The sequence below is a fragment of the Watersipora subatra genome, chromosome 9 (genome assembly GCF_963576615.1).
Source record: "Watersipora subatra chromosome 9, tzWatSuba1.1, whole genome shotgun sequence".
NCBI lineage: Eukaryota > Metazoa > Bryozoa > Gymnolaemata > Cheilostomatida > Watersiporidae > Watersipora > Watersipora subatra.
The window spans coordinates 14,281,163-14,309,111 of NC_088716.1; the positions used below are offsets into that span (position 1 = coordinate 14,281,163).

The 27,949-nt window shown below is 34.3% G+C and overlaps 1 protein-coding gene across 1 annotated transcript; it reads right to left on the reverse strand.

Annotated features, from left to right (window-relative positions):
• Positions 1-1,329: 1,329 nt before the first annotated feature.
• On the reverse strand, positions 1,330-26,945 carry LOC137404815 (uncharacterized). Its single transcript, XM_068091045.1, has 6 exons — positions 26,876-26,945; positions 25,518-25,655; positions 23,566-23,782; positions 11,089-11,229; positions 5,652-5,792; positions 1,330-1,672 (listed from the first exon to the last, which is right to left on the reverse strand). The coding sequence occupies exons 1-6, from the start codon at positions 26,943-26,945 to the stop codon at positions 1,330-1,332; spliced, it is 1,050 nt and encodes a 349-aa protein (XP_067947146.1).
• Between the last annotated feature and the right edge of the window lie 1,004 nt (positions 26,946-27,949).

Sequence of the window (27,949 nt, forward strand, 5' to 3'; positions counted from 1 at the left end):
AATGGATAAAATGGGTTGAACTTTCCCCGTGGAAAATCGTCGAGCCGTTGTTTCGAACCTTTATAGTTGAATGAAGACTGGTTTCCACATTTAAGAATTTCACTATCGCTAGATGAAATCCGTATATGGGTAAAGGCAAGCCTCCAAACTGTATTTCAAGTCGAAGCTGAAGATCTCCATCCGTCTCCCAAGAGCCATCCATGCTAGACTGAGAGGCAAAAGGAATAAGATAGTATTCTTTTGAACACTTATGCACTGGCCCATGCAACACCTTAAAGCTCTTCAGTAGTTCTACAGACACTTCCCAGGGAAACTTGTCTGACTCCTTTGTCAACAGATAGTACAGAAGAGCTGAGTCTAGTATACCATCATGTTCAAAGTCCTCAACCATTTCCTCGTATTTAGGTTTGTTTATCTGCCGACCTTGATACAGAAATGGTTTAAAAGTAGCCAGCCTCTCTTTCCACTGCTCTTCTGGTCGATGATGAAACAAAAAAGATATTGTTTCGGTGATATGATGAATCTGGTGAAAGACAAATGGTTTGAGGGAATTTAATTGGTTATACCAGAGAATGCTACCGGTGTTGTGCATATATCGTAGCACTGTGTCAGATTCCTTGACGGAATACTTTTCCTCGATAAGTGAAAGATTTATGACTGACTTATCAGTTTGATCCGTCACAAACTGTGTGATTTCATTCCATGCTTCAGGAATAATTGTTTTGAACGATTTACATCTCTTACCTAAAGCCAGTTTGAGCTTCTCGATGTTCGACGTTTCTTTCTGGTCATCACTGAATATAAAAACCTCTTCAGGATGAAATACTGGTGCTTTGGTATTAGACAAATGTAGGATCTTCTGAAACTCTCCGTGCTTTGCGCCATGAAATTTACTTTCCTCTGTTAGCATATTTCCCCGAAGTTGCTCGATCTTCTCCAAGAAGTTGTCTTGGCAGACTTCTACACTCTGATTTGAAACCGCATCAGCATGAGTGAACACGAGTAAAGGCGGGCCAAGAAGGGGACAAGACAAATATAAATGAGACATCCAGTCCCATCACGTTTCTTTCACAGCCACCCGTAAACCCTTTATGTGTGAAATTTCCAGAAATTGCTTAAAACTCACAACAAACAATGGTATACTATTTTCTTTCAGCGCATATTGATAAGCAATATGGTAAACATCTTGGCCTCCGTGATCGATAAGATTGGCAGTAGAATCTGGTAGCTTCAAATCGTGAACTTCAAAGCCTTTTGTGGCTTCATCTATGAAGGACACGTCTGATTTGCGTCGCTCTGTCAAAACACGTGTCCCTTGCAGAACATTTTTTACGATACTGGTTTTCCAGCAAGGGAATTTCCCACAATGGCGACTGGTGCATTACAGACTTCTATTTCTCTTCCCTGGTTAAGTGCTTTGAAGTATTCCTGAATCGCATGAATTCCGTCCTGACATACAGTGTATGGGGGAGATATTAGTTTTGTACATCCATCACAGTTCAGCATTTGAAGTTTGTTGAGAGCCATAACCTTTTCATCTATCTTTGTAAGTTCATAGTTATAGCTGATGTCAAGCTTCTTCAGCTCTGTGAGATGGAACACAGCTTCAGGTACTTCCTTCAACTCATTCCCGCTGATGTCAAGCATCTCCAACTGACTCAACTTGCTCAGCCTACATAACAACTGAAGCATATTAGTCTTATCTTAATGTTATTTATCATTGTATTTCTTTACTAGGAAATCTTAACAGTAACACAAGCTAGCATCACAACCATAATATTCCATCTTATTTTAACTGAGTGTATATTCTACCTCTAACAATGCAGTACCAATAATTAACCTTATCACACCTGCTGAACATGTCAAAGAGACTAGACAGTAGATATAAAACTTTCTTTAATCATAACAGGTGTCTCTGTAGCAGTTATGAAAAAACAAGAATTTAGGGCTAGACAATTTCTTACCCAGTTATTTACAACCCTGGCAAATGATGCCTTGGTTCCTTTTTTAGAAGGTTAGAAGCATTTATAAATATATAAATATAGTTATAAAATGAAAAAATATCTTAAAATTTAGAATAAAGTAAAAAAATCAAAACGCCATCAAATTTTAAAGCAGGACACAGGGCCACATGCTAAATTATCATCACAGGTTAATTGTAAGCAATAGATATCAACTAGTAAAGATATTTATCGGCTTCCAAATACATATTTATTTAGAGACCCTTTATATGCGGATTTATTGCATTGCAAATCCGTCGCTCTGCCCAGAGAAAACTGAAAACCAAGGTGACATTCACTTCACCTCTAAACAGGGTTAACTTTGTCTACTCTAAAATCCGACAAGCTATTTAAAAAATACAACGCCAGCTTCAATTTTAATGCCACCTCCATTTAACTGCTAATGATACCCATCTGATCGTCACTATGGCGAAAAGGTTTATATATAAAGCGTCATGGCAATCAATTAGAGGTTTTACGGTATCTGTAAGAATTTTCTCTAGCAAATTTCTTCACAATTATATCAGTTAACATAGTGACAAGCCAGGTTTACTGGCAGCCATTATAAAGCTGTTATGGAATTTTTTCCATCTAATAATTATAGCTATAGCGGATGCAATTGACATGCAGTTACATTTGAAAAATTGACAAATGACATGCAGTGACTTTTGAATGTAAGTGAGAGAAATGGAAGGCTGGAAACATTTACGTACTGCAGTCAATTTTCACAGATAACCCACAAAACATGTATTTAATAGAGTCATTGGTGTGATAATCAATTACCCTGATGGTAAATTATCATTCAACATGATTAATAAACAAGTATGTATTTATAAATTATGTTGAATAAATAAAACTGCAAGGTAAATATTAAATAGTTTGAAGCAGTAAATTGTTTTGCAGTTTATTAGAGTATAAATACTCCACATGGAAGTTAGATCAGATCTAAGAAAAATCCAGCCCAACCCAACCCAGGCCAACAAGTATTGAAGCCAGACTCAAGCCCGATTATTTAACTTAATTTGCAGGTCTGAAATGAAAAAAAACCTGAAATTTCATATGAAACTTTTTTTTAAATTTAAATAATCTACATATTTTATGATCACAATAAATGCAGTTACATGATGAAATAACAGAATTCACAACATAATAATCACGGTCATTACAATTATTATCTAATACACAGTATTGGTGTAGTGGATGTATTACCCACTGCACAATAAGCAGTGCTGGATGCAGTTGCAGTGTTGCTAGTTCGCATTTCACAGTGCTGGATCCATTAATAGCATTTTCACACTATAGACCTATTAGACAATCTGACATATGTATATGTAACATGTTTATTTCATATAGACATCCCCCATGTTTATGTATAGAAATGTTCCAGTGATATAGACCGATGTCTGTGCCTTGGTTATATGTACATGTGTGTTTGGAATCAGTTTCTCACATGAACTTAGCATATTTAGGCTGATCTCAGCAGCCAGAATTTCTCACACAGACCAGGTTGCAGTGGATTTCTTTGACAGCTAATAGTAGGAACAGACTCAATCTGCTGAGACCACACATGAGTGATCAGATTGGTTGACAGACTGGAGACAATCAAAGCTGAAGCTGTTTACGCTGAAGCTGGTTTCGTTTCCAAATTTCAAACACCATCAATTGTGTGCAATGTGTAGTAACAGTGACTATGCTGAACAGACACATGGAAATCCAGCAGTGTCAGGTTATCCACAGTATCAACTTCATACTAATGTATAGTTGCAGTATGTATGCAGTTTAAAGTTTTGAAGAATACATATTCACAGTATGCATGAAATGCTGGGTTTCATGTAATACATCATGGAAATAAATGTGCAGTAGACCGTAGTGGGTAATTGCCAGTTGGAGTGCAGTTACAGTAAATATCTACTGTGCATTAGAGAGATGTAATGCACTAAAATGTACTGCAATGACGTAGTACAGTTCTAATGCATCCCAACCATAGTTTGTAGACATGAAAATGATTTTGTTCCATTATTATCCACTACCATGATTATTATTCCATGATTTATTATTGTATATGTAATGTATTGATTAATCCATCAATATTTTTGTATTTTTAAACTTGAAATAAAACTCTTAGTTAATTATATGGCACCTGATACACAAATACTGCACAAATAAGTTAAAAACTTTGGAGTACAGTAATACTTCAACATAAGAGTGCCCCAACATACAAAAAACTTGAGATACAAGCCAGTTCTTAAGCAAGTTTTAGCACTAATATACGAGCCATGTTTGAGATACGAGCACGCGAGTCAGTAGCCAAGTATGTCAGAGGTGTCTTATGAGAACAGCATCACTCTGTATTTTTAAGCTGCTCAGGTTATACTTTTGCACCGTGTTTTTTGTGCACGATTTTCAGTGCAGGATTATGTGAATTAAATATATTGTGCGTGGACTGAAAGTTAACCGGTACAATGAAGGATAATACAATATATTGTGGACTGAAAGTCAACCGGTACAATGAAGGATAATACAAAGAAAAGGCAAATGATAACAATTGATATTAAATGTGAAATTATTGAAAACATGCAAATGTGTATGCGTGATTGAGCCAGCTCAGCAATATGACAGAAATACATTCACAATTAGCAAACAGAAGGATTATACTAAGAGCATTTAGTTTGCAAAAAGACTAACCATAGTTTCTAAACGGTGCAGCGATCTTCACGATCGCTGATGGAGAGACCGCTCAGGCATTGGATAAAAGATAAACAATTGGCTCGCAAAAGCGTAACTGAAACGATGCTGTGTAAAAAGGCCGATGCTATATATCAGGACTATAAAATATATACATTCGGACAAGTTGGCTAGTGGTCGTGCATTAACCCTTTGTGACGACACCTGTGTTTGTCTTTATCGAAATGCGTTGAAAGGGCGACAAAGGCAAACGTCCTTAGTTAGGTGTTTCTTAAAATGACCAGCTGGTCGTGGGAGCGAAACGGAAGAAAAGTTAGCCAAGCCGCGAGAAACTCTGAACGCCGAATAAATTTTAATTACGTTAAGTTTAAAACGAAACTTTGCTTTCAAGTCTGCTTCTAAGCTTGTCTTTTAAGACTGTAATAAAATCCAAATTTATCAAAGTCAAATGTTGTAATGCAGAATAAATTATCTCTCCCTCCCTGGCTAATGCTAGCGTTAGCTGCTATTGTATGTATTTGATTTTACATTTTAATAATCACATTTACTTGCATTATTTTTTGTTTGTTGCTTTTTGAAAGCATGTGGTAAGCTAGGACAACAACCAACATGTTCTTTCTGTTACAATATCTTGTTTTGAGTGTTTTTGTTTGCGGTGTTTAAAGTATAGAAACCAATCAATACATATTTAATAGTTCTATATATAAATAAATTGCACCAACATGCGAGTAAATTGACATACGAGGTCAGTCTCGGAACGCATTAAGCTCGTAAGTCCAAGTATGACTGTATAGAAATTCTACTGACAAAAAATTATTACATAACATAAAATTTTTAAGTAATTTTAAAAATTCAAGTAAATCTCTGCATGTGGTAGCAAGAGCAAACAAGATCCTGGAATGCAATGGTAGTGAATATACTTCTTTTGCTCAGAAACTTCCTAAAGAGAGACTGAGTTATACTCACGATTCAGGGAGGTCCTGAAGTTGGCACCTGTCCAAGTCTAGCACAGTGAGAGAAGTAAGAGTACCAACGACCTCAGGGAGGCCTTCTTTGAAGTTGTTGACACTCAGCCGTAGCTCCTTCAGTTGAGTCAGAGAGGATAGACTGTAATATATACATGTGATAAATTAAAGGTATAATAGTATAGGTTCACAGGCTATGATAAAGTATCTCAGTACATAAAATTAATTTGTTCTACTATTAAATGAAGAACTACAGAACAGATGGGCAGCTAAATTGAATATTCAGTTATCATAATAATCTGTATGAATTATTAAAATAAACCAAACTATCACATGTACTGATAAGAAATCAATCTATGATTTATTATTGTATATGTAATATATTGATTAATTAATCTATTTTATTGTTTTCCAAATGTAAATATACTAAAACTAAACAGTTAAATATATAAAGTACGGTGAACAGTTATTATATGGGAGGATAGAAGACATTAGCTAGAGGGTCACTTCCAGAGAAATTAGTATGGAAATACATATTTGATCAGTATTTATTCCTCTTATATCCTGAATGTGATGTGTGAATGTTAAGATAATATATTAATGATTAATGATACAGAAAAGAAGGATTATTCTTATAACTACTCCTATATATCTTGCATGTTGTGTTTGCTTCTTCTATCGTATCGCTAATAATTCTGTTTATTATAACCATGCCAACGAGTTAGCAATTCTATTATTCGTACTTTTATACGATTTCCTACTCGGTTCCATTAGCAGGAACGAGTAAAATAAATGTATATATGGGGAGCGCTGTCGATGGTAGAGCAGAGCAGTAGTCGCAAGCTCCACGACTAATGGAAATTTATCACAAGCGAGAAAATGTTGAGTAATAACCAATAAAGAGATATTTATTGTTATATTGCCCAAAATCCATGTGAATTGAGTCTAGAATCAGCAATGCATAGGTTTAGTGATAATGAGTAATACAAATAAAGGATACAATATATTCTAACATATTCTAAACATTATAAACCAACCTGAATTATATATTTTTATTGTTTGGATGATTTATTTATAGTTTGGATCCCATTTGATTTAACAGATGTCATGTTTTAGTAAAGGTTGAATGTTGCATTTTGGATATTATAGCTACTTCGTAACTTCTGACAAAAATTTGCTCATATTTTATGTTGCGGGTGCAAATAATTGTATGTAGAACTGATCTCAAGTTGGGATTTGACAGTCTAATGATTTCTTTTATAGATTTTATATAATTTGCTATTAAATTGGGAAATAGAATAAAAAAATAGTTCCATGACAAATACAGTCAAACATGGATAACTCGCCCACGGATAGCTCGAACACATGGTTAATTCGAACGGTTTCCATGGTCCGTTCCCACGTAATGATAAATTGCTATAGATAACTCGAACTCAACACTGTTAATTTGAACTGTTTTTTTCCCAACGGCTACCGAAACGGTTGTTATTGCTTTAGAAAATCACTTTATTCAAAGCCATAGAGGTAAACCTCATCTTTTCGTAATTCATAAGCGTCGTTATTACCACAATCGGCAAAATATTTTTGTCAACGACTTTTCTAAAGGTTTGGTCAAATTTGATTTATACTGCTATACGATGAATAGCACGGGCTAGCCGAGTCACGCGCGCAAGGATTTTCGCCACGCACATACAAAACAAAAACAGCATGTTGTTTTTGTTTTGTATGTGCGTGGCGAAAATCCTTGAGTGCGTGACCCGGCTAGCCCGCGATGAATAGTTTTCCGACGTTGATTCCGTGTTGAATCCACGTCGGAATGTTGAATGTTTAAAACGTCTTAAAAATTGTTGTAATTAAACGTATACGTTGTCTTAGCTAAAAAAAACTATTCATCGTTTGACCTAAACACAGAATACGTGTGTACATTCAATAAGTATCCATTCCAAAAGCGTGAGTGATATACAATGTACCGTTAAACCTCGTAAAACTTTTAATTGAACTGCCTCGGAGTGTTGCTCTTAACGAATCCCAGGTAAAGTAAGGTTATCTTTGCATAAACTTCAAGAAAATTCGGCAAAATTGATCGTGGGTAAAACGCTCAAAAGAAAAAGATGTCTTTTCTTTTGAGCATTTCAACAACGATCAAGTTTTGCCAATGTCAATCTAAAAAATGTCCTGGCAATAACATCACCTCAAACAACAAACCAATCTCAAGTGATAGAAAAATCTCTATACTTTTTAATAAAAACGTTTTAAACTTTACATTAGAAGCATTTAATTTGAAACAAGCCATTTGTGCTTTTGATTTATATTGTAGTTTGTATATGTACATGTATCTACTAATAAATAAGTAAATACATGGACTTGTGACAGTGCTCTGATAACTTGAACGCTCTGATAATTCGAACACTTTTGCTCGGTCCCTTGAAGTTCGAGTTATCCATGTTTGACTGTATATTTATAACAAGTAAAACCTTAGTTGTGATTTTACTCACTGATATCAACCTTTTTACAACTAAGCCTGCATATTAAGAAGACTTGAACAGTTTGTAGTGTCAGCCTTCTAATGTTTATGATCATGTTTTAGGATGATTATCAGTAGTACATAATGTGTTGGGTGGTCTCTACCACAAGACAGTGAACATGGATGTACAGAGACCAAAAGCTATGAGGAATGAATGTGTGGCTACAATGAAGTAAAATTGGCACATCATATTAGGTGATTGTATCTTTGAATTTCATCTTCAAAAACTGCTGAACAGATGATAATATTTGAATTTCGACATACCAAAAATATTGAAAAGGATCAACTTGGCATGTCAAGGTTTTACTGTACTAAGTTAGAAACCAGCTATGTTTTTCCTTTGATCTCTTCTGCTAGTTACTAAGTGGTCAACACAGGAGTCCTTAAGCCAATCAGGAGCATTGAACGCGATGAATGAAAGCCAATCAAGTGCTGCCACTTGACTAGAGCAGATAAACTTTGACTAAAAAGCCAAAGCTGAAGAACTAGTAATCTCAATAAAGAAACATTTCAAAAGGAAATTTAATAAAACTTACAAGTGATAATTTAGATACGACATTATGTAAGATTAGCTTTTGAGTTTATTAGAGTATAAATGCTCCACATGGAGGTTACATCAGATCTAAGAAAAATCCAGCTTAACCCGACCCAGGCCAGCAAGTATTGAAGCTAGACTCAAGCCCGATTATTAAACTTTATTTGCAGGTCTGAACTCAAAAAACCTGGAATTGTATATCACAAGTTTTTTGATATTAAAATAATCTACATATTTTTATGGTTACAATAAATGCATCCACACTAGTGCTGGTCACGGGTAATAATACTCGTTGAACCCGCGGGTTTATCTCCTCTCGAGTATCAGGTAATAGAGATTTCTGATATTTCGGTCTTGCGGGTTCGGGTTTTTGACTTTCGAGTTCGGGTTTTGGTACACGGATCTGTCGAGTAGTGTGAACAAAAACTCAGTCTATTTTGCTGCGCTTTTGACTGTTTAACAACCGGCCAGTTAACACTGCGAGCACGAATGTCAGTCAATAAAACAGTGGAAAATAATAAATAAATTAAATAGACATATCAATGCTTTGTAAATTTTAAGATTTAAATGTAATATTTAGAAAATTTAAACAAAAATCTGTATCAATAGATCCAATACTCAAAAACCCCATTTGTAAAGAAGTGCTCGTGCCAAGCACTAATTCACACAATGAAATAACAGAATTCACAGCATAATAATCACAGTCATTACAATTATTATCTAATACACAGTATTGGTACAATGGAGGTATTACCTATTGCACAATAAGCAGTGTTGGATGCAGTTACAGTGTTGCTAGTGCGCATTTCACAGCGCTGGATCCATGAATAACTTCTCATTACACTATAGATATATTAGACAATCTGACATACAAATGTATATGTGACATATCTATATCACATAGACATCCCCATGTCTATGTATAGAAATGTCCATGTGATATAGACAGATGTCTGTGCCTTGGTTATATGCACATGTGTGTTTGGAATTAGTTTCTCACATGAACTTAGCATACTTAGGCTGATCTCAGCAGCCAGAATTTCTCACACAGACCAGGTTACAGTGGATTCCTTTGGCAGCTAATAGTAGGAACAGACTCAATCTGCTGAGACCACACATGAGTGATCAGATTGGTTGACAGACTGGAGACAATCAAAGCTGAAGCTGTTTACGCTGAAGCTGGTTTCGTTTCCAACTTTCAAACGCCATTGATTGTGTGCAATGTGTAGTAACAGTGACAATGCTGAACAGACACATGGAAATCCAGCAGTGTTAGGTTATCCACAGTATCAACTTCATACTAATGCATAGTTGCAGTATGTATGCAGTTTAAAGTTTTGAAGAATACATATTCGCAGTATGCATGAAATGCTGGGTTTCATGTAACACATCATGGAAATAAATGTGCAGTAGACCGTAGTGGGTAATTGCCAGTTGGAGTACAGTTGCAGTAAATGTCTACTGTGCATTAGAGAGATGTAATGCACTAAAATGTACTGCAATGACGCAGTGCAGCTCTAATACATCACAACCATAGTTTGTAGACATGAAAATGATTTTGTTCCATTATTATCCACTACCATGATTATTATTCCATGATTTATTATTGTACATGTAATGTATTGATTAATCCATCAATATTTTTATAGTATTAAATTTGTAATGAAACAATTTAGTTGAATATATGACACCTGATACACAAATACTGTGTAAAATAATTAAAAGCATTAGAGTATAAAAATGTCACTGACAACAATTATTATATAACATAAAGCATTAATGTAATTTTAAAAATTTAAATAAATCTTTGCATGAGGTAGCAATAGCAGAAAGGATCCTAAAATGCTCTGGTAGTGAATATACTTCTTTTGATCAGAAACTTCCTACAGAGAAACTGAGTTATACTCACGATTCAGGGAGGTCCTGAAGTTGGCTTCTGTCCAAGTGTCAACTTCATACTAATGCATAGTTGTAATGAAACAATTTAGTTAAATATATGACAGCTGCATACTCAACTACTGCATAAATTAATTGAAACCTTTAGAGCAGGGTTTAGAGCAGTCAAACTCATTTTCACCGAGGGCCACATCAGCGTAGTGGCTGTCCTCAAAGGGCCAGATGTAACTTATAAAATGAAATGTAACTTATAACTTATGTATAATATATATGTAGTATATGTAACTTATAACTTAAGTATGACTGTATAGAAACTCTACTGACAAAAAATTATTACATAACATAAAATTTTTAAGTAATTTTAAAAATTCAAATAAATTTCTGCATGAGGTAGCAAGAGCAAACAAGATCCTGAAATGCTCTGGTAGTGAATATACTTCTTTTGCTCAGAAACTTTTTACAGAGAGACTGAGTTATACTCACGATTCAGGGAGGTCCTGAAGTTGGCACCTTCCCAAGTATAGCTCAGCGAGAGAAGTAAGAGCTCCAACAGCCTCAGGGAGGCCTTCTTTGAAGTTGTTGTCACTCAGCCATAGCATCTCCAGTTGAGTCAGAGAGGATAGACTGTAATATATACATGTGATAAATTAAAGGTATAATAGTATAAGTTCACAGGCTATGATAAAGTATCTCAGTACATAAAATGAATTTGTTCTACTATTAAATGAAAGACTACAGAGCAGATGGGCAGCTAAATTGAATGCTCAGTTATCATAATAATCTGTATGAATTATTAAAATAAAACCAAACTATCACATGTACTGATAAAGAATCAATCTATGATTTATTATTGTACATGTGTTGATGAAGTTATTACAGATAAGAACTCTTCAGTTGAAGCCACTCACTGATAGTAAAAGTTGTTTGATGATACTTTGTGTCGATTTATTACTGAGTAATATACTATCATGCATCAGAATATGTGTAAGTATTCAAACTATTCAAAAATGTAAGATATCAAACTATCTGTGATTGACTTATACGAAGTGATGCCTACCTGAACAGTGCTTGTATTAAACATGTGACACAGGAGTAGATATAAGTACATAGAAGTAGTATATAGAGAGCAGATCTACACACAAAAGTGACGGATCCAGCGGGGGGATAGAAAAAGGGGGTTGTGAATTAAATTGGCTAGGGGTGTAGATTGAATCGTGTGGAGTTGAATGAGATGTTGGGGTTTGGGGGGAAATTGTGGTGTAGAGTAGGGGGTTGAATTCGAGGGGTTACGGATCCGCTCCTGGCGTAATCGGCGGATTATCTGTGGATGAGTCATCGGATTAGCGGGGGATGAGTCATCCGATTGAACGCGGATTATCGCGGGATTAGTCGGGGGAATCGTCGCGGATTAGTCGGGCGAATCGTCGCCGATTATCGGTGGAATAGTGGGGGTGAATATCTGGGACATCGAGGGCTGGATGGTTTTCCGGAGTGGATCTCGCGGATTATCGAGGAGAGCGAGAGATTACCTACCGGATGAGTGAGGGGGTTAATATCTGGGACACCGAGGGGTTGATTTTCCGGAGATTGTTATATATTTGAAACATGGAATATATATGAGAAAGTGTTTATGTGCAAAGTGGAGAATGTTATATATTTGAGAACGTTGAATATATATGAGAAAGTGTTCATGTACAAAGTTATTTTTTTTTGAAGATTTGATGTTTTTGTAATGTTGAAGCTCTTGAATGGTTAAGAATTTTAAGGATTTTTTATTTTTCGGTTTTTTATATATGTTGAATGAAAGATCAGTTTTATTACAAAATTATTCACTTTAAAAGATATATTTATATGTATTATTCATTATTTCCATCATCATTTCGTTTCAATAAAAATAAAATAGTTTATGTTTAACTTGAAATATATGAAATGTACAAGTAGATAAGTCACAATAAAGATAATATAGTATAAATGAAACATTGAATATATATAAGAAAATGTTCATGTACATTCTTTAAAACGAAGTGTACAAGTAGATACGTCAGAATAAAGATAACATAGTATAAATGAAACATTGAATATATATAAGAAAATGTTCATGTACATTCTTTAAAACGAAGTTTGTATCGAGTTGTTCATCAATCACTCATCGTCATCGGAAATAAGTGAGATAGAAGGATCCTTTTTGCATTGTACCGAACTCTCGTAAAATCTGCTTGCTTCTTCATGTCCCATGACTACTACATCGTAGTATTCGCGAGTATTGTGAGATGTTACTAGCCCCTTGTATATAATGATACCCGGATAATTTTCTTTCAACGAAAGGGCACATCTCGAAGGCATCGTTAAAGTTCCTTGAACTTCCTCTCCATCAACTTTGGTTGAAAATGCTACAGTTGGTACCACATCCACATTGCCTTCACCATCTTTGTATTCACTTGCTCCAACATTGTGATAGTGGAAAATAGATGGTGCTTTGAACTCCTTGAGATGACGAATCTCGAAATGTTGTATAAGTTTTTCAAGTTTCTTCGATCTCAGATTGGCTAGAGTACGTTTCATGTCTGAGGGAGTTGAGGTTCCTTCTGTTACTCTTCTTAAGTCATGGTAACTTCCCTGTCCATTAGCCTTAGGTTTTAATCCAAGATATACCATAATACTTGGATAAGACAGCGATCCATCCAGAAATCGTTGTGGAGCAAATACAGCAGTAGATTTACTAATCCCATTTTCCACATAGTTGAAGTGAATGATACAGCACGCTCCATGGATCGAATGAGCTTCTTCCGTTTTTGTCACCTCCATAATCAATCCTATTGAAAGATCTGACATTCTCTGCAGTGATTTTGCTTCCATTAAAGTAGCCTTACTTAATGTTCTTAACTTGTCTGCCACATCTCTTACCCTTTGCTCCAAATTCGTTTCGATTTGGTTGGATTTCTTCTTCGTTGAAGGAGTCGTGTTAGAAAGAGTTACAGGTGAAATTCTCTTTTTCGTCATCTTCACTGAACTATTCGATCCAGGTTTTATCACTCCAGATTGAGTATTATCCTCCATAGTTGTGTAGTGTGTTAATTCTCTGAGTTTGAATGAAGAACTGATATCGTTTTAGTAAAATTCTGCTGGTTATATACAATTCTCCTCATCAAATGATTAATGAGTTTTGATAAATTTAGTTGCATCATCCATAATATCAGAAGACTTTTCGCGAAATTGAAAATCGCGAGATTCAATTTCGCGAAAGTTGACTATATAATATATATAATGTGTAATTTCGCGAAATCCAATTTCGCGAAATTCACTTTTCACGAAATTCAATTTCGCGAAAGTTGACTATATAATATATATAATGTGTAATTTCGCGAAATCCAATTTCGCGAAATTCACTTTTCGCGAAAGTTGACTATATAATATATATAATGTGTAATTTCGCGAAATCCAATTTCGCGAAATTCACTTTTCGCGAAATTCAATTTCGCGAAAGTTGACTATATAATATATATAATGTGTAATTTCGCGAAATCCAATTTCGCGAAATTCACTTTTCGCGAAATTCAATTTCGCGAAAGTTGACTATATAATATATATAATGTGTAATTTCGCGAAATCCAATTTCGCGAAATTCACTTTTCGCGAAATTCAATTTCGCGAAAGTTGACTATATAATATATATAATGTGTAATTTCGCGAAATCCAATTTCGCGAAATTCACTTTTCGCGAAATTCAATTTCGCGAAAGTTGACTATATAATATATATAATGTGTAATTTCGCGAAATCCAATTTCGCGAAATTCACTTTTCGCGAAATTCAATTTCGCGAAAGTTGACTATATAATATATATAATGTGTAATTTCGCGAAATCCAATTTCGCGAAATCCAATTTCGCGAAAGTTGAGTGAGACAAGTTGGATTAGAAGTGATTTATAGCTTTTGTGCAGGTTCCACCTCCTTGAACTTGACTAGTATAAATACAGCCAAGTTTGATGGACTCACCATTATCGAGAGTTTTTTTCGAACTATTTCTATACCTAACTGGATTATATATCTCACAAAAGTTTGGATTAATTCTACAATTTGGATATCTACGTATAATCTTCTCTCAGAACTTTGGATTATATTTCTCCGAACTAACTGGATTATATATCTCACAAAAGTTTGGATTAATTCTACAATTTGGATATCTACGTATAATCTTCTCTCAGAACTTTGGATTATATTTCTCCGAACTAACTGGATTATATATCGCACAAAAGTTTGGATTAATTCTACAATTTGGATATCTATGTATAATCTTCTCTCAGAATTTTGGATTATCTCTGTTTCACTGGATTATATTTCTCCGAAATTTGATTACATCGAGGAAATGTATCTGGCAACTCCCCATTCAGAAGGAGAGTGGAGCAAATCTGATGAGGTAAGTTGATTTACAATAATTGGTGGAAAAAATTTTTAATGAATGAATAAATGTAGAGAGAATAGTAAAATGAGTTTTTTAAATCTTGACAGTTGGAATTCTTTCTCAAAGATGTTCAAGCTTTCACGAAAGCATAATTTAATTTCTTCGGAAAATTCTACTCCTTCCACTTCAATTGATAATAGAGAAAGAAGCAGAAGTAGGGAAAGAAGTGCATCATCCGTTTCAGCTAATAAATATATCTGCTTAGAATGTTTGACTTCATTTAACAAAAAATCAAACCTCAAAAGACATGTCAAGCACATTCATCTCCAATTGAATGAAAGTTCAGAATCGTTTACATCATCAACTAATGATTCTTCGGAACAATATCGCAAATATGATGATAGCTCAATTATTATACAAGTTTCCGATCACCCTTTCATTTTCAAAAAAGTAAAGAATGATTCTCATCATTCTTCATTTCGTTCTGCTTCAACTCAAATTGGAAGAGGAGATCCTACTCGATCTAAGATAACAGTAACTCCTATTACTCGTAATCTTGCTGATGATGAAACCGATGAATCAGATGTATCAGAAGAAGAAAATACAAATGAAATCGAAGAAAATAGTTATTTATCTGATCAACCTACAAATCAAATCGAAAGAAATGAAAATGAAGTGGACGCTGATGATGACAATTTAGTTGGTATTAATGATAGAGTCGAGCCCATCGTTCCTATCGAAAATGAAAGAGAACAAGATAATCAGGATATCATTCCTGTTAATGATGATGAGGAATGGGATGAGTTAATAAGAAGATATTGGAATGCTATGAAAACAAAAAGACGACGAGGAAGAGTTGTTGAAACGTTAAACGTAAATTTATGGAATGGAAATATTCCTCAAGCAGAACTTCCAACTCCAAACCATTCGGAAAGAATATGGAACGAGATGTTGACAACTTGGAATGGGTTACAAACAAGAGCTAAGTTAAATTGTAGTGTGGGATGCATTCTTGAACATAAAACTTCAGGAGAATTAAGATATTTTCATGCTTCATCGAATAATGCTACAATTTTCAAAAAAGCAAAACTGATTACAACAAGACAGGAACTACAGAATTTCTTTGAAGAATTGACAAGACAAGATCTTGCTGCTATAGCGATTCGAGAACGCCCGAATACAGCTTGGAAATTGAATGTAATTACCAATATTTCATTCTATTTCTATAAATTGATTGGAATGGGGCAAATAGGAATGGCTTCAGATCTTCCGACTCACATTCTTAACAATCGACATGTAATCACTATGCATAACATTCCTCGTAGCTGCACTCCTTACACAGACAATCTCTGTTTCTTCAGATGTTTAGCATTGAAGGTAATGTGTAAGTGTTCAAACCGATGTAGTTGCACCAGACAAAGACCAAAACAGCAACTTGTGAAGGTGCTATTTCAAAAGTACTCGAATCACATTTCTTCTTCCTCATCCAACAAAGATCTGATGAATAATTTTCCTGGAATTGAGTTAGGAGACTTAATTTCTCTTGAGAAATGTTTTGACCTCCGTATAACCGTATTTTCTCTGAATGCTGATGAAACCTCAACAGTCATCTGGACATCGTCCCAAAAAGAGGGAAAGGAACTCTTCCTCGATTTGCAGAACTCTCATTTCAGTTTCATCAAGGATGTTAATGCTTATACTAAAGGGTTTAGTTGTCCTTCCTGTGAAGTGAGCTTTACAAAAAGAGGAAATTTCAATAGACATAAATGTAGTCAAGAAGTAGTAACAAACTTCATCTTCGAAGGAGGAAAGTTTAAGGCAACACCTACAATTTTCGAACAACTGAAACGAGAGATAGGAATATCCGTGGCTGAGGAAGATACTTATTACCCCTTTTTAATCACCTATGATATCGAGTGTTATCTTCCAAAATCCGACCTTCCACCAAATTCCAATTCGGTTACATTCACATCGAGACACGAATTGATGAGTATATCAGTTTGTTCAAATGTACCCGGATTTAAGGATCCAAAGTGTTTTGTAAGTGAGGGAGATACTGATTCTTGTATATCTTCTTTTGTTCAGTATATTTCCCAAATTGCTGATGAAGCCCGGGATATCCTTGAAAAAAAACTTTACTACATTAGACAGTTGATGAAGGCAAAAGCTGAAAAGCAAGGAAAAGTTGAAGAAAGATTTAAATCCTGCAAATTTTCCAATCCTCGAGTATACCATTCAAGAGAGGAATTTTGTCATTTATTTAATCGTTTCGACAAATTCATCTCATGTATTCCGATTCTAGGATTTAATTCACAAAACTACGACCTGAATGTGATGAAAGGACCTCTACTTCGATGTCTTCAAGACACAGAAGACGAAGATTTTGATTTTGTAGTGAAAAGAACAAACAAGATGAGCTGTATTCAATCAAGAAGATTCAAATTCTTGGATATTTCCAACTTCATTGCTCCAGGATTTTCCTATGCAAAGTATCTCAAAGCTTTCAAATGCTCTCAACAAAAAGGATTCTATCCTTATGAATATATGGATGATCTTGAGAAGTTGAAACAACCGTTTCTACCAGCTAAAGAATGCTTTTACAGTTCTTTGAGAGATGAACATATTTCGGATGCTGATTATGAAATCTGTTTAAACATTTGGAAACAAGAGAAGATGAAAACGTTAAAAGATTTTCTAGTATGGTACAACAATCTCGACGTAGTACCATTTGTTGAAGCTGTAGAAAAACAAAAAGAAGTTTACAGAATCATGGGAATCGATATGTTGAAAGATGCCATTTCACTTCCTGGATTGGCAGTAAAATGGATGTTGAAACTTTCAGATTCGCCTCCTCATCCTATGAGTTCTCATCATCAGACAATCTCATCACATCATTTCAAAGCTTGTCAACCTGTCTGTCTGATCAAGGAAAGTGATAAAGATATTTACTTTACTATCAAGGACAATATCGTAGGTGGACCTAGCATTGTTTTTCACAGACTTCATGAGTCGAAGAAAACACTGATTCGAGAAAGAAAGTTTGGAAAGGAATCCAAACTTTGTGAACTTATTCTAGGAGTTGATGCAAATGCATTATATTTGTGGAGTATGATGCAAGAAATGCCTACTGGAAACCCTAGAATAAGACGATTCGAAAATGGATTTGCATACACTCATTCTCGAAAAAATAGCATGGCTGCTCATGGATGGTTACAATTTTTGACTTGGAAGGACAATATTCAAATCTTACATGAAAACAACGATAAAGAATTTAGAATTGGACAACATAATCTTCCTGTTGATGGATATTGTGAAGAATCGAATACAGTGTTTCAATTTCATGGATGTTTTTGGCATGGACATAACTGTAACAAGACCAAAGGAATAAGTATACATCCATATAAGAATCGACCCATGAGTGAAGTTCTGGAGGAAACGATAAAGAAGGAAGAATATGTTAAAGAACTTGGATATCGTTTAGTAAGAATTTGGGAGTGTGAATGGAACAAGATGATTGAGGATAACACCGAGATTAAGAACTTTATTAGTATCTTCAACGAAGAGTTTTATCCTTCCAATTCCTTTGCCACCGAGGATGAGATTATTCAGCAGATTATAAAAGGGGAGATATATGGATTCATTGAATGCGATATATCTGTTCCTGAAAACTTATACGAAAAGTTTTCAGAAATGAGCCCCATTTTCAAGAATACATCTTTGAATAGAAATCATCTTAGTGAAAGTATGAAAGAATTTGCTGAAAAGGAAGGAATGCTACCTCAAGAACAACGAACTTTGGTGGGGAGTATGTTTGGAGAAAAAATTTTACTACTCACCACTTTAGCAAAATGGTATCTTAATCATGGATTGATTATAACCAAAATATATCAAGTCATAGAATACACCCCTAGAAGAGTTTTCCAGTCATTTGGAGAATCTGTCTCAAATGCTAGAAGAGCTGGTGACAAAGATCCTGACCAAGAGTTGATAGCCACAACCAATAAACTCATGGGAAATTCATCGTACGGGAAAACAATCACTGAGAAATTAAAACATCGAAATGTCAAGTATATTCAAGGAGATTATGAAGCATCCTTGAGAATACGATCACACAGATTTGAATCTTTGGAGGAAATCGATGATAGCTTCTATGAGTTGACTCAACACAAGCCTTCGGTTAGTAGTATATATTTATTATCTTATTGATATAATTGAATCATAATGAAAAATTTACTTGAGCTAATATATGTAAAGGAATCTAATAGGACTGTATATATATTTATTCAGATGAAAATGGATATACCTGTACATATCGGATTCTCCATATTACAACTGGCTAAACTTCGGATGTTGGAGTTCTACTATGACTTCATGGATAGGTAAGTAATCTCATTTGTATCTTTTAGAAAAAATATGTATAATGGTAAACATTTGAATGATAATTTTTGAAATGGGAGTATTATAATACTAAGATAACAAGAATTAAGGATTGAAATTTTTTTGATTTTAGATACTTCGACGGAAAGGACTTCCAGTATGTGGCGATGGATACAGATAGTGCCTACATGGCTCTTTCAGCACCTATGGATAATATCGTTAGAAAAGAGATCGCTGATATATACTACAAAGAATATGGAAAATGGTTTCCTAGGATGTATTGCGATCGACACGCGGATGATTTCCAACTCTGTAAATCTGTTCCTACAAAGTTGTGGGAATTACAAAATTGTTGCAAAGAAGTATATCAATATGATATAAGGACTCCTGGTTTATTCAAAGTAGAATTTTCAGGTCATGGAATAGTAGCCTTAAATTCTAAGACTTACTTTTGCTGGAATGATGAAACTCATTCTACAAAGCATAGCAGTAAAGGATTAAGTAAAACTACGAATAGTTTTACAAAAGACACTTTTTTAAAAGTATTACATTCAAGATCTCCTAAGGAAGGGGTAAACAAAGGTTTTGTAAAAAAAGACAATAGAGTGTTCTCATACACTCAACTTAGAACTGGATTAACATATTTTTATTCAAAAAGAAGAGTATGTAACGATGGAGTGAGCACAGAATATATTTTAGCATAATTTTTAGAAGTGAATTTGTTGTTAAGTATATATGATAGTAGAGTTTTGCTCCTCGATGTATTATTACTATAAAATTTTAATTTCTTCATTGGCTCTTCTTTTCGTATATACAATATCAATAATATATAACTAAGCTCATATAAATTCAATATACTATCCAATGTAAAATCATTTCGAATGTAGACTTTCTCATAGTAACATGACTCAAAACATTCTGATTAAAGATTTTGTTCCATTCGAGGTTGCAGAAATAATCCCAGATAACATCTTGGTTCATCTTGACAAAAATGAACAAATTCGTACACATCTTACCGAGGAATGTTTATACTACATTCTAGGAACAGCTGCTTTTAGAAAAGTTGTGTCATTGAAAAGATTAAAGTCCAACTGTGTCTGCAGTGCGTTGGAATGCAGGGAATGTTTGGAATCAACATTATGTGTAAAAGAAATATCGATAACACCCTCAGATTTGAAGATGACCTTTGAATGGGTTGATCTTGAAGCTACCATTCGAGAAGGTAAAATTGGAAAAGAGGTTGATTTAGAATGGATTAACAAATTTATCGCGACCGATTTTAAAACGATGGAAGAAACGATTTTTGAAACCGTGTTTTGGAATAGAATTCGGCACTACATGACTCATCCTACTCAACGTGATGAAACGAAACAACTGCTCTTCAGAAGACTCATTCATATAGCACAATTTCCATTAATCGAAGAAAGCATGGAAGAGGAAATTGAGCATGAAATTGATGATGTAATTATAGATGAAAAATCTGTTGGATGAAAATAAAAAAAAAAAGATTCGGAATGATATTAAGTCTACTCCTCTAGGTTTCTCCACCATTCTTCAATTTAGCTCTGTTGGTGAAAGAACCAAAAAAAAAAAAAAAACGAAGAAAACAGAAACAATGTCGGTTATATTTCTAGAGGAGTTTATTCCAGCTCATCTTAAGGATGGACAATTATCAAGAGTGGTTGTAAAGAAAAACACAAAAAAATTCATCAGAAGAGTTACTGAAGAAACTTTTTACTATGTTATCGGATTCTATATCTATAAACGTTTCGTAACATATTTAGAAAGTCGGTGTGGATGCTTCGAGGGAGCTCGAGGATGTCAATATTGTATTAGAATAATGCAAATACGATATGGAAATGAAGGATTGACTCGACAAGAACTTCATGAGACTTTTGCCGAACTCGATATTGGAACGTGTTTGGAATCTGCTCAAATCGGACCAAGGAGTGACAAAGTCCAACTATCATTATTATCCTCACTTGATTGGAACACACCTTCAAACATAATATTAACCGAAACAAGACTTTATCCATATTTGAGAGGAGAAGCCAATGATCAACATGCTACAAATCGTTACTTCAGTGAACTCCTACATATCAATGGGAAGAATTGATAATCATCACAGTTAGACTTTGCATAATTCTTTATATTTAATCACTTTATATCCAAGAAGGATTGACTCATCAAATAGAATTGAATAACTTTTTTTTGTATAGTATTTCAAGATAATTTTGAAGAATGAACTATATATATTATATTGACATACTTTTTTATGCATTTTCTTTGCCTACTTCAGTCAAGAGAGTAGTATTTTAAAAAGACACTATGACTATAATGAATTTGCACATTATAATATTTCTCATTTTACGCTTTACGGGAATAATAAATGGAAATCAAAGAAGTCAATATGTTACCGATGCGAATAACTGCTTAAGCAGAACACTCAATGAATTTGAAGTTTCATTACTACTTCCATTCGAAGAAACTACTTTATATCACAAGAATAATGAAACATGCGGAAGAATATTTCCATTGGACTACATTCATTGTGGTTATCCATTACCAGGCAATCACAGATTTGCGTGTAAAGAACTACTAAATGAAGATGAAACAGATGGAAAAAACCTATACCTTAATCCTATAGTGTCAGCTTCATCGGAGCAAGTTCTAACATATTCTGAATGTGAATATTCAGTTCAAAATTCCACAATCGATATTCTAATTGATTTCAAATTATTCTACAGAGGAGAATTATGTGGATATAACTCTACTCTTTCAATGTTGCAATGTCCTCCAGGATCGAATTTTCAAGATATTGACTTTATCTGTAATCTTCAACCTATTTCAAATTCTACTACACCTAAAGATACCTTCATATATGATAATATTGGAAATAATGAAGGATTAGATTTGTTACTTCCTGTTCAGTTTCTCAATTCTTTGGGAAAATCAACTCTTATTTTAGTTCGTCGATGTGACACAGAAATTGATGAAAGATGTATTCCAAAACTTTCCTTTTTAAAACGAATGACAGAATGATTTTGAATTTTTTGTAACATTTATAGTTTATATTTTATAATAAAAACTTATCTCTCATTCAACCAAATATATAACAATCTCCGGAAAATCAACCCCTCGGTGTCCCAGATATTAACCCCCTCACTCATCCGGTAGGTAATCTCTCGCTCTCCTCGATAATCCGCGAGATCCACTCCGGAAAACCATCCAGCCCTCGATGTCCCAGATATTCACCCCCACTATTCCACCGATAATCGGCGACGATTCGCCCGACTAATCCGCGACGATTCCCCCGACTAATCCAGCGATAATCCGCGTTCAATCGGATGACTCATCCCCCGCTAATCCGATGACTCATCCACAGATAATCCGCCGATTATGCCAGGAGCGGATCCGTAACCCCTCGAATTCAACCCCCTACTCTACACCACAATTTCCCCCCAAACCCCAACATCTCATTCAACTCCACACGATTCAATCTACACCCCTAGCCAATTTAATTCACAACCCCCTTTTTCTATCCCCCCGCTGGATCCGTCACTTTTGTGTGTAGATCTGCTCTCTATATACTACTCATAGAGATAGTGAAGTAGTAAAAGGAACAAGTAGATATTCATAGAATACTTGATGATTTACTATAATGGTTTTGATAGATTACATAATACGACATATGAGGTACTTTATTACCTTTTCGCCACAAGAGTTTCATTAAAGTATATTTTGCTGTAACTTATCAATTACTAATATTACAATGCAGTGCAGTTCTAATACATCACAACCAAAGTATGTAGACATGAAAATAATTTTGTTCCATTATTATCCAATACCATGATTATTATTCCATGATTTATTATTGTATATGTAATGTATTGATTAGATTAATTCATCAATATTTTTGCATTTTTAAACTTGAAATGAAACGCTTGGTTAAATATATGTATTGTATCAGTTACTGTAACATATCAAGTAGATATATGATAACATTTACAGTAGATGTAGGAAATGTAAGGGTTATAACGTGGTATGAACTGCAGACTGATTATATATTAGGATATTCCCATACTAAGGTATGGTATGTTATTTATTCACCTAGTTTATTACAGTTGGAAGGAGAATCACTACTCTGGTAGTATAAGTGAAGGTAACTCTGTACAGCTTTACCTTTCCAACTGGCAGTTCTCTGGAATGTTCTCTAACTGCAGCTCCTTCACCATAGGACAAAGTATACTCAATGGGGGAATCTTTCCTATGCATTCAAAGTATGTAATGTAGTCTTCACCAACATCAGTAAGTACCTCCCCTACTGTTTTATCTTGCAGTGAGTCAATGAACCAGTCATCAGACTCCTGCGTGGACAGTCTGTAGGAAACTCTGTAGACTATAAAATAAGTTGTGAGAACATAATAAACCTCTTTTATTACTTACAACTATATTTTTGTCATACCAACAACAGCAAGCTCTTGACTAAAATAAAACACAACCATCATCTCTCTTGTTCTGTACCAAAGGTTGATAATTACTAGATGTTTCTGAGAGATTTTATAGTTTGAAGATAAAGCATAAACATCCTTTTCATAGAGTTATTTTATGAGAAGTAAGCCAATAAAATTTGATCATTATTATTTATATGATGACCCTTACCGTCAGCAGTGTAATCAGTCACAGCAAGTCAGACTTTGTGGCAGCATACAAAAGAGTTAATTGTTATTAATGTATCCAAGTCATTATTAGTACTAGTTTGTGGACACTTCTACTGATAATTTTCTATTATGGGTTTGTTAAAATTAAATAAAATAATGTCAAAGCGGCAGTCAAATAGAGGTGGCGTTCAATTAAAGGGTGGTACTCTATTTTTCAACCTTTATTCTACAGTGGCAGTCAAATAGAGTTTTTACAGTAGCTGCAACTCAAAGCTTGTCTGAACTTGAAAATGGAGACAGATGTACTAATTGTGAAAACACATAAGTTTAGAATATACAGGCACCATGACATCTTCATTCTCTAATGGAGATGTCATGGTGCCTGTATATTCTAAAAATATGTTATTTTCACAATTAGTATGTGTGACTCAATTTTCAAGTCTCTGTCACATATTTGACTATGGTGAGCATGGTTCAGTCAATCAGTGAAGCCATATTGGGTTAAATAGCTGGCTGATACTGCAGAGACTCATGTGAACAAGGCTATTAGAGGCCATTTTGTCTACCTCTTACAGGTCAAAGCTGGCATATTTGTACAAAGTGAGATACAATATTTATCATGCTAGCACCACGCAACCAGTATACTGACTACTAGTAAATTACTGACACACACTGCAGGTTAACCCCTTGATAATTGACCATGTCTCAAGTAGATATTCCACCTTCATCTCTACCTAAACCCTTACTATACCTTCAACTTTAATATTTATGGAAAGGAATGTTACGATGTGATGTGGCCTTGTGAAAACATGGTGAAAACTGAATTATAATCTAAACACAGAAATCTTCTTTTAAATCGCACAAAACTAGCATGTGAGTCTGTTATATTTTGAGTAAACAGAACTTTCCGCCAAATTTCAGTTTTTGAAATTTTTAAGAAAACAACAAATGGTAGATAACTGCTGTAACGACAAATTAGTTGCAGAAATTACAACTGTGTTTCTCTCATGAATGGAAAATCAGTTACTAATTCAAACTTACGTTGTGTTTTTTAGCATATTTATAAATCATACAAGATTATATTTCACAAATTATATATAACGATATGATATGTATTTCATTTTCGTGACTCACTTATATAAACAGCTAACACACAAGTTTTGCTTACCTTCAATAATTCTCTAATCTTTTTAATTAAAATCATTATAAACTGATCAATTGTTTAAATATAACTGCAGTTTGATTGCAACTCATGTATAAATTTGTTCATCTTATCCAATGTCCAGACTAACAGATACTGTTTTAGCAGGGGTCGACTGTAGTCCCTGAATGTTATGGTGATTAGTATAACTGTATATGTTACCATTAGTTTATGATGGAAGTTAACAAGTTAATAAGGGAGAGTATTGTAGAAGAACAACTATGACAATAGTAAGGAAGATTATTAAATGACAAATATACAGATAAACATACCATCTACACTGTAGCTTGTTGTGTTTGAGGGAGACAGCGGAGAGTCATCTAACTGTGAGCGGTATGATGAGTCTGAAAGATCTCTGGTACTAGAAGATGATGGCCCTTCATCCTGTCTGTTAGATGGACCAGACTCTCCTGACAACCAAGTAGGAGACACAGGTCAAACATTGGTATCGAAACGAACTTTCATAACATACCTGATGCTATTAGCAGATGATATTATTGCTGAATATTAGTATCATCTGCTAGTAACATGACTTTGAACATCATTTTACGATACACAATCTTAGTAGCATAAATTGTAGTTCATCAGGAGCCTTGTTGCTATAGTGACGAACCGATGAAGTTGGTTTCAATTGCTATTAGAAATTGAAACTTAAAGATAATGAAATCCTCAGCCTCTGACTAGTACACCTATCATAAGATGTCCTGGTTTATTCTCTCAAGTATTATTTCAACTTGGGTGGTCATTAATAATCCAGGCCAGTCATGTGTCAATTTCCGGGAACTAGTTATAAAGAAGTAACCCTGATTGATGACTACAGTCAAAACCTTTAAATAGATAGTTGACATTAGATATTTTAGAACGAAGTTCTCTTTCTTGAACAAATACATTTTAAAGTATTTGCCAACCAAGCTGTTTTTATTTACAGACAATCCATTTATTATTTTGGTTTGGTAAAAATTTCAGTTGTATTTTCAAGAGACAATAAATACTGTTGTTTATTCCTAATATCGGTTGAAAAAGTTATAGAAACCCAGAAAGATGCAATAGCAGAACCCTTGTGCATGCTGTTTGAGAAACAGAAACAACAAAGGCTCTGAACACTTAGTACCAGCATGGGTCGGTCTTCAGGCAAGTTGAAAATGTTTCCTTAGAACAACAGATGCCTTTAGTGTAAAAATGTCAAACATGTGAGTTTGGATGACAGACATTTAGTAGTGAAATCTCGCTTCAAATTACTAAAGTAAATTACTTCTAAAGTAGCATATGAAAACACAACAGATTTTTCTTTGTCTTTTGATCTACGATATAAACCCACTTTCTACATCCATATCATAAGAAAGTGCAACTATATTAAGAACTGGTGCAGATGCTATGAGCTTTAACAAGGTTGAGTGACATTGTTTTAACAAGTGCATCTGGTAAATGAAAATGGTGGAAGGACTGGATTTATAAATATCAACTGATCTCCTTATAGACCATCAACCAATCAGGAATATACTAACATAATTTGTATCAAACTATACAATATTATTTCATTAAGGAATAATAAGATAATTTGTTAAAATAAACAATGACAGTCAGCATATTTAGTGCTGACCATACTCTCTCATCTAGCACCTTATCTTACCAGAGGGGTCTGAAGACTTGGCCTTTTTACTGGGGCTGCTTTTGAGCTTCTTCAATTTGCGTTTTGGCATCACTCCAGAATGACTGCAGCTGAATATAACATATACCACAGTTATTAGAGTCAGATTTAACGCATCATGAATACCACAAACAACACCACTTTTAAAGTTGGCACCATTAGAGTGTAGATATAAAATAAAACATTGTAATAAACAAAAATTTGCTGTGCTTTACACTCATAAATTTTAACTGCTGAGATAGTAGACAGCATGTGGGAGTCAGTATTCTTGAAGTATTCTGAAACAAACGCATGATATACTTGTAACATTTAATATTGAAAAACTATAATAGTATAAAATTATAGAGCAGTTAAAGGTGACCAACAAAAAACTATCATAAAGAGAATAATTTACTATCACCCCAGAATTCATAGTAAAGTTCATATTCTCTGACATGAATAAGAAAAGTCAAAATAAACATTTAGTTGCATCTGAAGTTATTCAACTGAACTAAGACAGTCATGCGCAGAATAATGGAAGACCAGATGATAATTAAATATTTTCAAATTATTCTTACTGAAATTCACATAATTAAAATTTTAATTAATTTTATGTTTTATTCACTATTACTTTCAGTAAAATGTCAGAAATACGAATATTTATATTAAAATCATCATTTATCAGTTCAATAGTGATTTTTGTTAATTTGAATGAAGCCCTCTTTATTCTCATTGACTCATTCAGAAGTTAATTTTCCAACCCGAGTAAGAAATCGTAGAAGATTCCTATGCAAGTGGTTCATTTAAACACAGTAAAAGAATTTCATTTATACTTTTATTTTATAATTTCCAAATTACATTAATTTTGAAGCTTGGCGTGAAAACGTTCTTTGATAATTGGTACAAAATACACGCATTAACTTGGGCTAGTTCTAAGCTAATTGAAACAAATCGTTTTTAGACCCAATACTTACCGAGAAACGTTCGAAACCAAAGGCCCCTGTACAAATGACAGTTGGGTAAGGGTAACTAGCCAGTCAGATCAGTTGAACGAAAACTTGGTTAAAATGCTTTTGA

Excerpts from the sequence above, each read along its gene's own strand:
- LOC137404815 (XM_068091045.1), bottom strand. The coding sequence starts at position 26,945 with ATGCCAAAACGCAAATTGAAGAAGCTCAAAAGCAGCCCCAGTAAAAAG. Across the intron at positions 11,230-23,565 it reads GAGAACTGCCAGTTGGAAAG|TCTATCCTCTCTGACTCAAC; the intron begins GTAAAGCTGTAC and ends TATATATTACAG. Across the intron at positions 5,793-11,088 it reads CTTCAGGACCTCCCTGAATC|TCTATCCTCTCTGACTCAAC; the intron begins GTGAGTATAACT and ends TATATATTACAG.